The 13,235-nt window shown below is 31.1% G+C and overlaps 2 protein-coding genes across 2 annotated transcripts; both read right to left on the bottom strand.

The window, feature by feature from the left end:
- Positions 1-2,350: 2,350 nt before the first annotated feature.
- On the bottom strand, positions 2,351-4,161 carry LOC131604926 (uncharacterized). Its single transcript, XM_058877340.1, has 2 exons — positions 3,210-4,161; positions 2,351-3,066 (listed from the first exon to the last, which is right to left on the bottom strand). The coding sequence occupies exons 1-2, from the start codon at positions 4,159-4,161 to the stop codon at positions 2,351-2,353; spliced, it is 1,668 nt and encodes a 555-aa protein (XP_058733323.1).
- A 40-nt stretch (positions 4,162-4,201) lies between these two features.
- LOC131604925 (uncharacterized) lies at positions 4,202-6,532 on the bottom strand. The gene is made up of 3 exons (XM_058877339.1): positions 6,498-6,532; positions 4,392-4,676; positions 4,202-4,304 (listed from the first exon to the last, which is right to left on the bottom strand). Exons 1-3 carry the CDS (start codon positions 6,530-6,532, stop codon positions 4,202-4,204), a joined length of 423 nt encoding a protein of 140 aa, XP_058733322.1.
- Positions 6,533-13,235: the final 6,703 nt, after the last annotated feature.

Genomic DNA, 13,235 nt, shown 5'->3' with positions numbered 1-13,235 from the left:
GAGCAGCCATACCAAAACCATAGGATGCCTCTTGGCTCCGTCCATCAATGGCATACTACCGTGCGTTGAAACACCACAAGTGCCGTCCGACAATGACATAACAATTTCAATTTGTTTTCAATTTATATTGTCACAAGCAATGGTATACAACAATTAGCAAGGATAAAAATTAACAAGAAACAGCATCAAAATTTCATATCATTCATGGAATAATTTTAGTTTCAAATAACAAGACCTAATCATGTTAATCTACCCATAGACCCAATCATACTAACCCATAATAATAAGGATTCCCCCCTTACCTCTTTGATTCTTCAAACCCTAGCTCTCACTTGTTCCCCATTTGCTCCTCTTCTCCACCTTCTATTCTCTTCTTTAAAATTTAGCAAATGAAATGATAATGTTATGTCTACTCTCCTCAACCCTTACTATCTTATGTCATATTGGGCTTAAAAAAAATAACACCCTCTATTTACTTCTAACTCTAATAAATAGGCCCAATTAAATATAATCTCTTAATATCTCTATTTAGTTCTAAAAACTAAATAAACACCGATACACACAAAGTTAATTAATTCAATTAATTATTATATCTCATAATAATTAAATAATCATTTAATACACCAAGCAAAATAGAATAATATAATAAAATAAATATGGATAAAATCCTCTAATAACTCAATGTCTCATATTTTTGGTCTAATCTTAATTACTCGGAAAATTCCCAAAACGCTAAATATTAGCTCTTTAATATTTCTAATACTAAAAATATTAAAATTTCCGATTAAATATTGATCCGCTATCCCGAACTAATACCGACTAAATCGTCCCAAAACGCGAAAATTTCAATAAACATCATAAATGACTTAATTAAGCAAATAATTATTAAAAACACCAAATAATATAATTACTAATATAATTAATAAAAATATTAATAAAAAATCAGGATGTTACACTTTACCACTTGAAAGAGTTAGTGACATACTTGTTGATTTCTATCCAAGTTTGGAGCCCTTCTTTCACTTGTGATGCAAAGAATCCACTTATTCTCATGTTCAAGTATGGTTAGCTGAGTTTTCTCCTCTAAGATGATAAAATGTCTCTTCATATTAAAACAAACCTTTGTTTTCTTTTTGAGCAACTACAAATGCTTTGAATTCTCCATTATACTCAAGAGGTATGTAGGCACAAGATGCGATGTATTGTCGAGCATGATTTTAAAACCAAAAACTTTCTTTTCATCTTTTGCACACAATTCTTTTTACACAGATTTTAAAAAAAGTTCATGTGGAGTACCACCGATTTGAGGGGTGATAACACATTCCCCTTGCATAATCAACCCCCGTACCTAAGATCTCTACTTTGTTTTTATTAGTTTTGATTTGTAAAACTTATTTGGATGTTATTTCGCCCTTTTCCCATTTCCTTTGGAAACAATAAAGCGCGGTTGCGACTTTGACTAAAATATATGAGTTATGTCAATCCAATGGCTTTGATTTCAATTTTTCACCGCTACAGAATCGAAGATATTATTTCATTGTTTGAAAATTTTAGAACAGAACAAAGCAAGTTGTTCATTATGCCCAAATCAAAAGAGAAGAAATATGGTGATAAGTGATGGAATGATATAGAACTCATATCATTTTATTTTACTCTGCTCTATCTGATGTAAGTAACTTAAACAATAAATCATCATTTAATCCAAACAAAAACTTTAAGCTATTACAAAACAGTTTTTTTAATTTGTCTAAATATTGTGTATGAGACGATTTCTTATTTTTAAAATATTTGAATTACCTTTTTTTTTTATTCAAATAAATCAACATATCAACCAAATATGAAGAAAGAAATTACAAATCTCCTTATGAGACATATAAGCACCACAAAATTGATTTACATGCTCATGAATGTCATTTAGAAGAAATATTTAACTACTTAAAAATACCAAATCATATATAGCTAAAAAAATCACGATTAAAAAATAAATTATTAACACTCTATTTTTGTCACAATTGTAAGACATGACATAATTAGAAGGAACAATACCCTTATGAGACAAATTATCATTTGATTGAATTTTATTGGTGCAAGTCTCCATGTAAAAATATAAACTAAAGGATAAACATTAAGCCAAATTATCTCTCTCAATTCTCAATGATAAATGGACTCAAGCTTTGATAAAATATAATAAGCATACTCATCGGGCCGGCCCAATAAATTGAGAGGCCCAGTTTAAATTTAATAAATGGGCCTAAATTTTTTTAAAAAAATAATTAAAAAAAACGCACTAAAAAAACTCAAAGTATTGTCTAAACTAATAATATTCTTGTATACAATATAAAGTTTCTAGCTACTTAAAAATAGCCTTCCTCCGAACACTTTTTGAAGCAAATTCATCAACCAAATCTTCATATTTTATCATCTCCAAAATATCATTTTCAACTGCTATCAATGTCAATCTATTAAGTCTTTCTTGTGACATGGTAGACCGCAGATAAGTCTTTAACAACTTTAATTTTGAAAAACTTCTTTCTGCAGAAGCAATAGTCACAGGAATAGTCAACAAAATTCTATATGCAATAACTGTATTAGGAAAACAATCCAATCCTTTTGAAAATAATAATATATCAGTAGGTTTTATGATTTCTTCAGACAACATTCCTCTTAGTAACTTCAACTCCTCAAAAAATTCATTCCCATCAATATCAAATTGCTCATTATATTCCAATACCCGTTCAAAGTTACTATAACAAGACTTCAAAGTTGCATCATCCAATGATTGTAACTTGTGTGAGGTAAACAAGAAACCAAAAATACTTTCATACTCTTGGTATTGCTCAAATCTCTTATTAAGAGAAACAAGAGCTTGATCAACAAGGTAAGGAAAATAATTAACCCTGAAAGATTCCTCTTCAGATAACTTGACTGCTGGAGTATTCAAATTCTCATCAAACTGTCTTTTTCTTTTAATTATACGCCTTTGAGGAAATATTAGAGCGATATTCAATTCAACCGCAACTTCCTTAGCATTAACCAGTGCCTTATTAAAACCTGTTTCTCTATATCCTTCAAAAAATAAAATCAACTCCTTTATTTTTTCATTGCAACATCAATAAGCATATCCTTCTCCTGTAAAAGCTTGCTAACAAAATTAATTGCAGATAATATTTCAAACCAAATAATTATAGCCATCAAAAACTCAAAATCACCAAGCTCATTTGTTGCTAAGGATTTAGCTTCATTTTGTATTTTAGGATCGAGATCATTTTCTAACACTTCAAGTAAAGCTTCTCTAAAATCTGACATTTGAGTTCTTATAGCTTTGACACTTTCTACACGACTCTTCCAACGAGTGGATGACAATGCTTTTGGAGTCAACCCTTTTACATTATCTTTCAAAATTTTCCATCTCTTAGTTGAATTGGCAAAAATTGTATAAATACGTTGAACAACTCCAAAAAAATTCCTAGCTTTATTACAAGAGTTAGCCAGATCACACAATGCCAAATTAAGACTATGACAACCACAAGGAGTATAAAAGGCTCTTGGATTTATGTCTAAAAATCTCTTTTGTACACCTTGATGCTTTCCTTTCATATTTGACCCATTATCATAACCTTGTCCTCTCACATCAAATAGGTCGAGACCAAGTTCTTTCAATTCATTTTGTAAAACATCAAAAAGCCTTTGGCCAGTTGTATCATTCACATTCAAAAATTCTAAAAATGATTCCTCAATGCTAATAGAAGTTGAAGACACATCCACATATCTAATTATCAGAGACATTTGCTCCTGGTGACTAACATCCGGAGTACAATCAAGTATTACTGAGAAATACTTAGCTTGTTTGATTTTTCTAATGATTTCAGTTTTAATTGCATAACCAAGTAATAAAATCAACTCATTTTGTATTTTATGTCCAAGATAATGAGTGTGAACTTTTTGAGTTGTAACACGTCTAACATGTTCTTGGATAATTGGGTCAAATTCTGTTAACATTTCAATCAAACCCAAAAAATTACCGTTGCTATCTTCATACAATTTTTCCTTAGAACCACGAAAGGCCAAATTATGTTTAGCAAGAAATTTCACTATTGAAATAACTCTTTTTAAAACATTTTTCCAATGATCCTTTTCTTTCTCAATTAATCTTAGTGTCATTTTATCAATAGTTTGAAAGTTTTGCAACCTTTGACGATACTCATACGGTCATATTCTTAACATGTTCCATGCCTAACTCGTGCTCTTTAATTCTTGCACCAACATGTGACCAATCACTATTACCCTCATTTGCTAATTGTCCCCTACCATTCCCATTTTTTAAAACCTTACAACAGAAACAAAATACTCTATCTAGCTCTTTCGAATAAACAAGTCAATCTTTATCACACTTCTCTCCATTTGCTAAAGATTTAGAATACAAATTAGCCGTAAAGCGTCTATTCCAATTATCTCTAGTACCCTTCACAATGGAATTATCTCTTTCAGGCCCTTTCATAACTAGTAAATCAATCATTTTAGGTTGAAGACGATCCCAATTTCTTGGATCAAATATATCATAATCAACATCGTCGTCATCATCATCATCATCATTAACTTCCTCAAGATTACCAACATCATTATTAACTTCATCATCAATGGACACATTATCAACACTATCATTTTCAATAGGCACACTATCAACATTATCATTTTCAATGGGTACATGTTAGGAGTGAATTAATGGTAATTTCATGTGTTAAAATAACTGCCTTTTGAGCTTAAAGTGGATAGATCTTGTGAATTTTACGGATTTTAGAGTTAGAATTGAACTTTCGAGGTTTGATGCTAATCTTAGAACAACTTGCATCAATGTGGGTGTTATTTGTGCAGATATTGAAGCTAAGAGGCAAAGACTAGGAAACACGCAGGCGTGGAGCTCTAGAGAGGAGGAATCACAAAGAAGAAAGAAGAATTAAAGGGCGAGCCGCGCCAATGAAGGGGCGAGACGCGCCAAACTCTCTGCCTTGAGTTCGCGCCGCGCCATTACGTGCCGAGGCGCGGTGGCTGCGTTACAAAGTTAAAATATTATAAATAGAAGCCCTAGGCCTCATAAGGAGAAGTCTTTGGGGAACGAAATTAAGAGAACAATCCTAATTCAGAACAGTAAACAACATCCGACGGAGAATTCAACATCAATTGAAGACATTCCCTTGATGAAGATGAATCTATCCATGAAACCTTGTGTGTTCTTCATGTCTATGGAGAGCTAAATTCCTCTTGTTGAGTTTAAGGTAGTAGTTAACCTATGAATATGCAATGCAATTAATTATTTCCTATGAACAATTGTTTGAATTTATTATCAATAAGAAACCTTGTTTTTACTTTACACCATTGTTGAATCTTTGATCCAAAGAAAGGATTCTAACTTTTGCCCTAGGTTACTATATTGATTCAATCCCAATTTGCAGAGATGGAATTGTGATTGGGTTTTCATAATTATCGTTCTTAATTACTATTATCGATATTGATATTTGGAGAGATCGAATCTCATACCGGTAAAAGTTTATCTAATTTGATTTGCAGACATGGAATCATATTTGAGGATAAGTGAAGATAATGGTTCAAATGATTATTCGAATAAGGATTAATTAATAAGTTGTATAGGAATAGGTTGATGAACCCTAGAACTCAACATATTCATTCGCCATTGTTAATCGTCTTTAAGCTTTTTATCATTTAATTACTATTCTGTTAAATGCAATTTGAGACCAAACAAACAAACCCAACTATTTTCCTAACTCAAAATAAACAACTATAGAACGACAGTGATATTAACCAATCCCTGTGGATACGATATATTACCGAAAATATTTACCCAAAAATACTTTCAACAGTACACTATCAAGAATTTCAACATTCATATGATCAACATCGTGACTTCCATTTGAAACTTATGGTTCTTTTATCAAAAATTTATCAAGAGCTCCTGCTTAAGATTGAATTAACTCTTCAATTTTTTTCTTTTTCTTACGCTTATCTTTTCCACATTCATACTTTCTATTCTTAGGAGGCATAGTAAAAAAACCTGGAATATCTCACTATGTCTGTTGTGTCCGTTGATGGTCAATCTGCAATATTTAATAGCAACCGATCTTTTTGTATCCTCGTTGTTTAATTGAGTTCCTACAATATATTATTAAATTAGTGCCAAGAAAAATTATAGACTACTATTTCTACCTAGTAAAATAGTAATTTAAGAAAATAGTATACACAAATGATAGCTACTATTTCTATAATATAAGCTTTGAAGATAAAAATCTTAATTAACAAGTTTCTATAAACTATTGAAATTATTGAATCTCTAACACAAACATAAACAAAAATGTCATATCCTAACAAAATAATAAAAAAGAAACACCAATTAGTTTTTTAATATATTAATCAAACCAAGTGTAATCCTTAGTCCTTACACTTGGCTTCCAACTCTTTCTTTTTTTGACAGCTAGCTACCTTACCTTTTTACTCTTCCTTGTCTTTGAAAGCTACCCATTCTACATTTCTACTTGCTCTAACTCGTTATTTCTTCTCTCTTCTTTAACAATTACTTTAGCATAACTATTCTATTCTTTCTTCAATGAAATTAACTCAACCAATTCACTTTTCTTTCTTCAATGAAATTAACTCAACCAATTGACTTTTCTTTCTTTGACTCTCACATATAATTTCTATTTTCTTACAGTCCAAAAATAAAAAACCACATCCACAAACAAAAAACAAACATACATAAAAAGAGAAGAAATCATAGAGCCATGGAAGAAAGAATAAAAAGGAAACACAAACAAAGAGTCAAAGAAACATACACCACTTTCATTATTCTTGCAATTGCAATGATTTTAATTCATCACTTTTCTATCTATATTATTTCTTTAATTTTAGAATCAAAGAACAATCAAACCACTCACAGAAGATGAACAATTTTTATTTGAATAAACTTACCAATTGCAATATACCAACTGCCTTTGAACCGTAGCAGTTTTGTTTGTGATTTTTTTTGTATTGTTTCGTTTTGATTTTCTTCTGTTTGTAATTCCTGATGTCGTTTCTTTTTGATTTTGTTTTGATATACCGTTTTGTTTCGCCTTTCTTTTATTGTGTCGTCGTTTCCTTTTTCAATACATTTGGAATGAGGTTAAAATAATATTTTATGACATTTTATTTTAATATATAATTATAGTTAACCACTAAAAAAAATGGGGCCCCTAAAAAAATGGGGCCCAGTGCTATGGAGCTTGCTGCGCCGGTGGAAGGTCGGGCCTGCTACTCATGAGCTGGATTGAGCTTTTAATGTGAAACATCTGACTCATTAGCCTGCAAAGAAAAATTAACCAACAAAGGACATAATTCCATCACCTTTTCCTCCTCCTAAGAAAACAACATTCTTCTTCGCCCTCAATCAGCCACATCAACTATTCATCCTAACCTCCACATCTCACCAACCGACATATAACTAACTATCACAAAGATCAAAAAGTCTGTTAAGCCTATTACAGATAATAACTCTTATGGAAGGCCGATGCAAGTAGGTATGAAAATAGATTAGGTTAGGCTATGTTTTAGAAGGTATGAGTCCCGCCTATGATAAACTTAAAAGGCTTGAGTCTGGCCTATGGCCTATTATAAGCTTTTTTTATGAAGGACAACGATGGGACCACATGACAACAAACCATGTGGAATCCATGAATGGCATCTTTAAGGGCACTAGAAACCTACCCATAATTACGTTAGTGACAACAACCTATTATAGGTTAGGATCATTATTTGCTACCGAAGGTAAAAAAATCGAGCGCAATGTTAGAATCAAGGCAATTATTCAGTGAAAACTGCATGAAGTTTATGAAGGAGGAAACTATTAAAGCGGCCTCATATCGCGTCAGAGGATTCGACCGTCACGATTATAGCTTCAGTGTTGAGGAGACAAGGGACCACAATGAGGGCCGACCAATGGGATACCACCGGGTGGAAATAAATAAATGTTGGTGTGATTGCGGAAAGTTTTAAACCTTCCGTATGTCTGGTTCCCATATCATTTGGCATATTCTAGTGTTCTTTAAGACCCATTTTTTGCAATTATCATACGTTTACAAGGTCGTAAACTTATTTGGTATCTACAATAATAAATTCCTAGTGGTAGCTAGCAAGGAATATTGACATACATATCAATGGGACATAATTTACCACAAAAAAATGTGAGAAGGAACAAAAAACGCCGCCCCACCAACACACGGATTAAAATTGAAATGGATACAACTAAGAAAATGGAAATATTGTGTGAAATATGTCGTCTTCCCGGTCACACACAGAAACGTTGTCCTAATGTTGGAACAAGTTCTAGATGAGATTTAGTTTTGTTGTTAAATTATTTTGTAACCTTTGAATTTAATATGAATAACAACTTTTGATTACAAGACAAAAAACACCAACACGTGTAAAACAACAACACAAACAATAAATAAATAAATAAACAATTAACACTGCAAAAATTATTAACCTACGAGATTACAATAATCAAAACGATATCATCTGGTGTAGACATCATATTTCTAACATTATAATAATCTTTAACTCGCACCCACATACGTTGCATAGCATTATTGTCATCTATAATTGAGATGTACGAAACAAACCTCTCAATACTTCTAATTATTTCCCGTCATTAATCTTTCCGTCTAACCAACGATTCAAACTCCTTTCAAAATGCTCATAAAAAACATGAGAAGAGGTGTGAAGAATATGGTAGAATATTCATCGGAGGCTTGGTTCTTGAATAAATAACATGTCAATTTCTTTTAATATATATGATAGAATAGATGAAGAAAAACTTAAGAAAAAATATGAGAAGATGTGTGAAGAATATGGTAGAATGAACACATCTATTTATATAAAAATAATATTAAACAACACACAATTACAATCAGGTTGAAAGTTGGCGCCAGAATAATGTTAATGTGCAATCTAGATAAATCTGAAGGCTTGTATAATGGTACACGACTTACTGTAACTAGGCTTGCTTCTCATGTCATTGAAGCTAAGATCATTTTTGGAAAAAATATTGGTAACATCATTTATATTCCTAGAATGTCTTTGTCCCCCTCACAGTCACCATGGCCATTTAAATTGGTGAGACGTCAATTCCCTATTATGGTTTCCTTTGCCATGACTATTAACAATTCTCAAGGGCAATCCTTGGACAATGTTGGTTTGTATTTGCCAAAAGAGGTTTTTAGTCATGGTCAATTATATGTGGATATCTCTAGAGTTAAATCCAAAAAGGGATTAAGGATTCTTATTCATGACAAAGATAGAGAACCAATGAATACAACCACTAATGTTGTGTTCAAAGAGGTGTTCCAAAACATATGAAAGGTGTATTTTCCTAAACCTATTTTAACATTCCATGCAAAATATTTCTTAAATCAAAATTTTACTTCACTATTGGCTTTTAACTCTATATTGTGTGGCCTTTTCAGGTTCAACCCTCCACTTAATATTATGGCATTAACACTCCTTCATGTGTTAACACATTAGAAAAAAATAATGTTATGGCATTAACACTCCTTCATGTGTTAACACATTAGCAAAAAAAAATAATTGTGTATTTATTATTATATGATTATTATTTGAAGAGTTCACATATATATATATATATATATATATATATATATATATATATATATATATATATATATATATATATATATATATATATATATATATATATATATATCTTTATTTCTATTGACACCTCCTCAATCTTGTATGCAGGTGCCAATATGTTTTAAGCCCTTTATAAGATTTTTTTTTTTTTTTGGAACATGGACAAATTGAAAATAATGGGAGAAAGATGGTTAGTTTGGAGTTAGAGTTGAGGAAGGTAGTTATTGGGGTAAAATGTCATTATTTTGGACCGGCCAAAATTATAAAGACGGACTTATTCAATCTCAATACAATCACTTTAATTTGTGATGTACAAGTGAACACTTATCAAATGACACCACACACAACATCTCTCTCATTCCATTAGAATCATTGATATCCTTTCAATAATCACTCATGCTTTAAGTAAGTCAAGTGACTGCTGACAATTTTAACCGCTGTATAAATGTGACTCTGATACATTTTACTTAAAAATTTCATATATTTTTGTACTAATATGAACGTCAAAGTACTAACACTTTTGTTACTCCCTCCGTCTCATAATAAGTGTCCCATTTGAGTAATGCGCGGTTTTTAAGAAAATGATTGGATGTGTTGGTTTTAGTAAAAAAGTTAATGTCATTTACTAGAATACCCCTATTAATAGTAGTTGAATAACGTGAAAGTTAATAAATAGGGGTATAATAATGGAAAAATAATAATGATTGATGCATTGAAATTGTAAATGGACAATTAATTTGAGACAAGGAAAAACTGCAAATGGAACACTTATTATGAGACGGAGGGAGTAATATTTTTTTATCTATAAGTTACGGATATTAGATACTTTGTCCCTGATATGTTGACATTGATAATAATTTTTAAAAAATAAATTAAAATAATTACATCAATGCTAACACAAACATACCGCACTAAACGCTTTTTCATCGATTATCGGTTCTAGGATAGCAATTATCCAAATAATTAACCAGTATTTTAAAAATTAGATTGGTCATTAAATCGGTGATGGCACTGAGTCACTGAATCAATGGTCGAACCACTTGGTCACTGGTCAAACTGCATGACTAAACCGAACTAAATTGGATAACTCAATTGAATAAACCGGTCTCTATAATAAAAATGTATAATTTGAAATCAGTCAAACTGAATAACTCGGTCTCTAAGAAAGTCACGACACCTACAAAATTTTAAAATATTATAAAATAAATTAAAATAAATGCAACGCCAAATAAATTAGATCTAAAGGAGAAAATGTGTTCTAAATAAATTTTGAAAAAAAGTTTAATTATATTTTAATTTAATTGTTTTTTTAAAATTTATCCAAAAGATGTCCTTTTGTGTGCAAAAATCTAACAATGTCGACTTTTTAAAATGGTCAATTTTTTATTTTTATAGATTTTGACAGGTTGTAGTAGGTTTCTACTCGTTTAATAGTACATCTGATGCAGCAATTAAAATCAAATTAATAATTTCTCTAATTCTCACTTCTGGTTCCCGATTCGGTCTTGTATGCTTTTTAAAATACTAAAATTTACTAATTTTCTCTCTTTTATATAGACAAAATAAACTAAAAACTGTAACCAAAAGTTAAAACAATCTAAAGAATAAAATTGGTTTTCGCAATTTCTTTTTCAAGACCTAAAGTGTGTGTCCACTCTATTTTTTAAATAGAGCCTAAATGTTGAAGTTACTAGCAAGCAGCAATGTGAGAAATGCAAAGTACCAATCAAATGGTCGATATATTTTAGGCTCTTTGCCTTACACAATCAAATATATGACATGTGCATGATGATTAAGATTGCTCGAAAAGTATGAACATAATAAATGAGTACGTAAGAAAAGTCACCGTCAAAGGGTCCCTACTCCCTAAAGTCTGTATCTGACCACGCTTTCATTGGAGGTTTAATGGTCGAGTAATCAAAGAGGTCACCATATGCTATATAGTAGGAGTACTACATTTTAATTATATTTAAGCCAGTCATAATTACTATATCCTTTTTAACTTTTTCGGTGGTTTATTATTTAATAATTATTTATATAATTCCATTTAAAATAAGGAATATAAATATTTTATAATAAGTATTTTGTAAAAAAAAAAATTATTGATTTTTCTAAATATAAATTAAAATTTTTATTATTTTTTAAATTTTGTTTTGGTTTATTTTTACATACATGGATGATATAAGAGAGACCTATTTCTAGTTAACTAGAGGTCAGGGAATTTAACATAAGCTTTTGCAGCTCATTGTGCTTTTTTCCGACCAGAAGATTTATATAAAAAAAAATTACACATAAAATAAACCAATAAACTTTGCTAAGAAATAATTTTATTTTTAATTTATAATGTTTTTTTACTATTTATTATCCTATTTAACATTTTTTTCTTCTTGATCACACATTACTTTCATAGAAAAGGTATCGATGGTAAAATTTAATGGATAATTTGTGAATATATTATCAAAGACAAAAATTGGCCTAGGTTAGCTTTGGTATATTTAGTCGGTTCCAAGCCCGAATAAAATGAGATTATTGTGTTAAGCAGTCGACAATCAATATAAAACTTTGTCAAATCTCTATGACATGGATCAACTATGAAATAAAGTGAACGCTATGTCGTTTCCCGTAAGCAACGCGGTGTATGGCTCGAGTACAGTGTCAAAAGAACAAGGGTTGGTGCATTGCCGCCGAAATGTAGTGAAAAATAAGAAAGGATTCCCATATTTTCGTGAACGACTGTGGGTAAAGAAGTTAGTTTATGAGAGGAAGATTCTTTTTGGATCATGAAATCTAGACACACTTATAGGAAAGTCTATAGAAATAGTGGAAGTTATGGTTAGGAGGAAGATCAATATTATGTTCCTACAAAAAACAAAGTGGATAGGTGAAAAAATGAAAGAATTAGACAACTTGGAATTTAAACTTTAGTACATCAGAAAAGTTAGATCAAGATATCGGGCGGGGATTATGGTAGATAAATAGTGGAAAAAGGATATTGTGGATGTGAGAAGAGTAGGAGATGAAGTCATCGCCTTGAAATTTATAGTGGAACAAGACACCTTTAATGTTATTAGTGTGTGCGTACCTCAGGTTGCGTTAGCAAAACACCTGAAGGTAAAATTTTGGGAGCATTTAGATGGTTTACTTCAGGATATACTCCAAGGAGAGAAGTTTTTCCTTGGAAGGGGTCTCAATGGACATGTAGGTAGCGTGGCAAGAGGTTTTAAGAATGTGCATGAAGGGTTTGGCTTGTGGGAGGGGAATATGGAGGGTAAATCCATCTTGGAGTTTTCGTCGGGTTTGGATCTTACTATAGAAAATACATGGTTTAGGAAAATAGATGAAAATATTATCACATATAAAAGTGGGGTGACATGTTCTCAGATAGATTTATTTCTTATTAGGAAGTCAGATAGAAAGATTTGCTTGCACTATAAAATTATTTCAGGAGAGAGCTTGACTACCCAACATAGAGTTTTGGTTATGGGTGTAAGAATTAAAGGGAGAGCAAAGAGAAGAATTCATATGGTAGCACCATGGAT

Source organism: Vicia villosa, linkage group LG5 (assembly GCF_029867415.1).
Source record: "Vicia villosa cultivar HV-30 ecotype Madison, WI linkage group LG5, Vvil1.0, whole genome shotgun sequence".
NCBI lineage: Eukaryota > Viridiplantae > Streptophyta > Magnoliopsida > Fabales > Fabaceae > Vicia > Vicia villosa.
The sequence above is the reverse complement of the archived record's forward strand: the minus strand, read 5'-3'. Positions and strand labels throughout refer to the sequence as shown.

Bases quoted from the DNA above. Each gene is read 5' to 3' on its own strand.
- LOC131604926 (XM_058877340.1), bottom strand. From the start codon at position 4,161: ATGACACTAAGATTAATTGAGAAAGAAAAGGATCATTGGAAAAATGTT. The intron at 3,067-3,209 runs GTGATTTTGAGT...TATTTTTTGAAG, and splicing joins CTTAGCAACAAATGAGCTTG to GATATAGAGAAACAGGTTTT.
- LOC131604925 (XM_058877339.1), bottom strand. From the start codon at position 6,532: ATGGGTAGCTTTCAAAGACAAGGAAGAGTAAAAAG. The intron at 4,677-6,497 runs GTAAGGTAGCTA...TAATGTTGATAG, and splicing joins AGACAAGGAAGAGTAAAAAG to TGTGCCTATTGAAAATGATA. The intron at 4,305-4,391 runs GTGTGATAAAGA...TGGGAATGGTAG, and splicing joins TCTTTAGCAAATGGAGAGAA to GGGACAATTAGCAAATGAGG.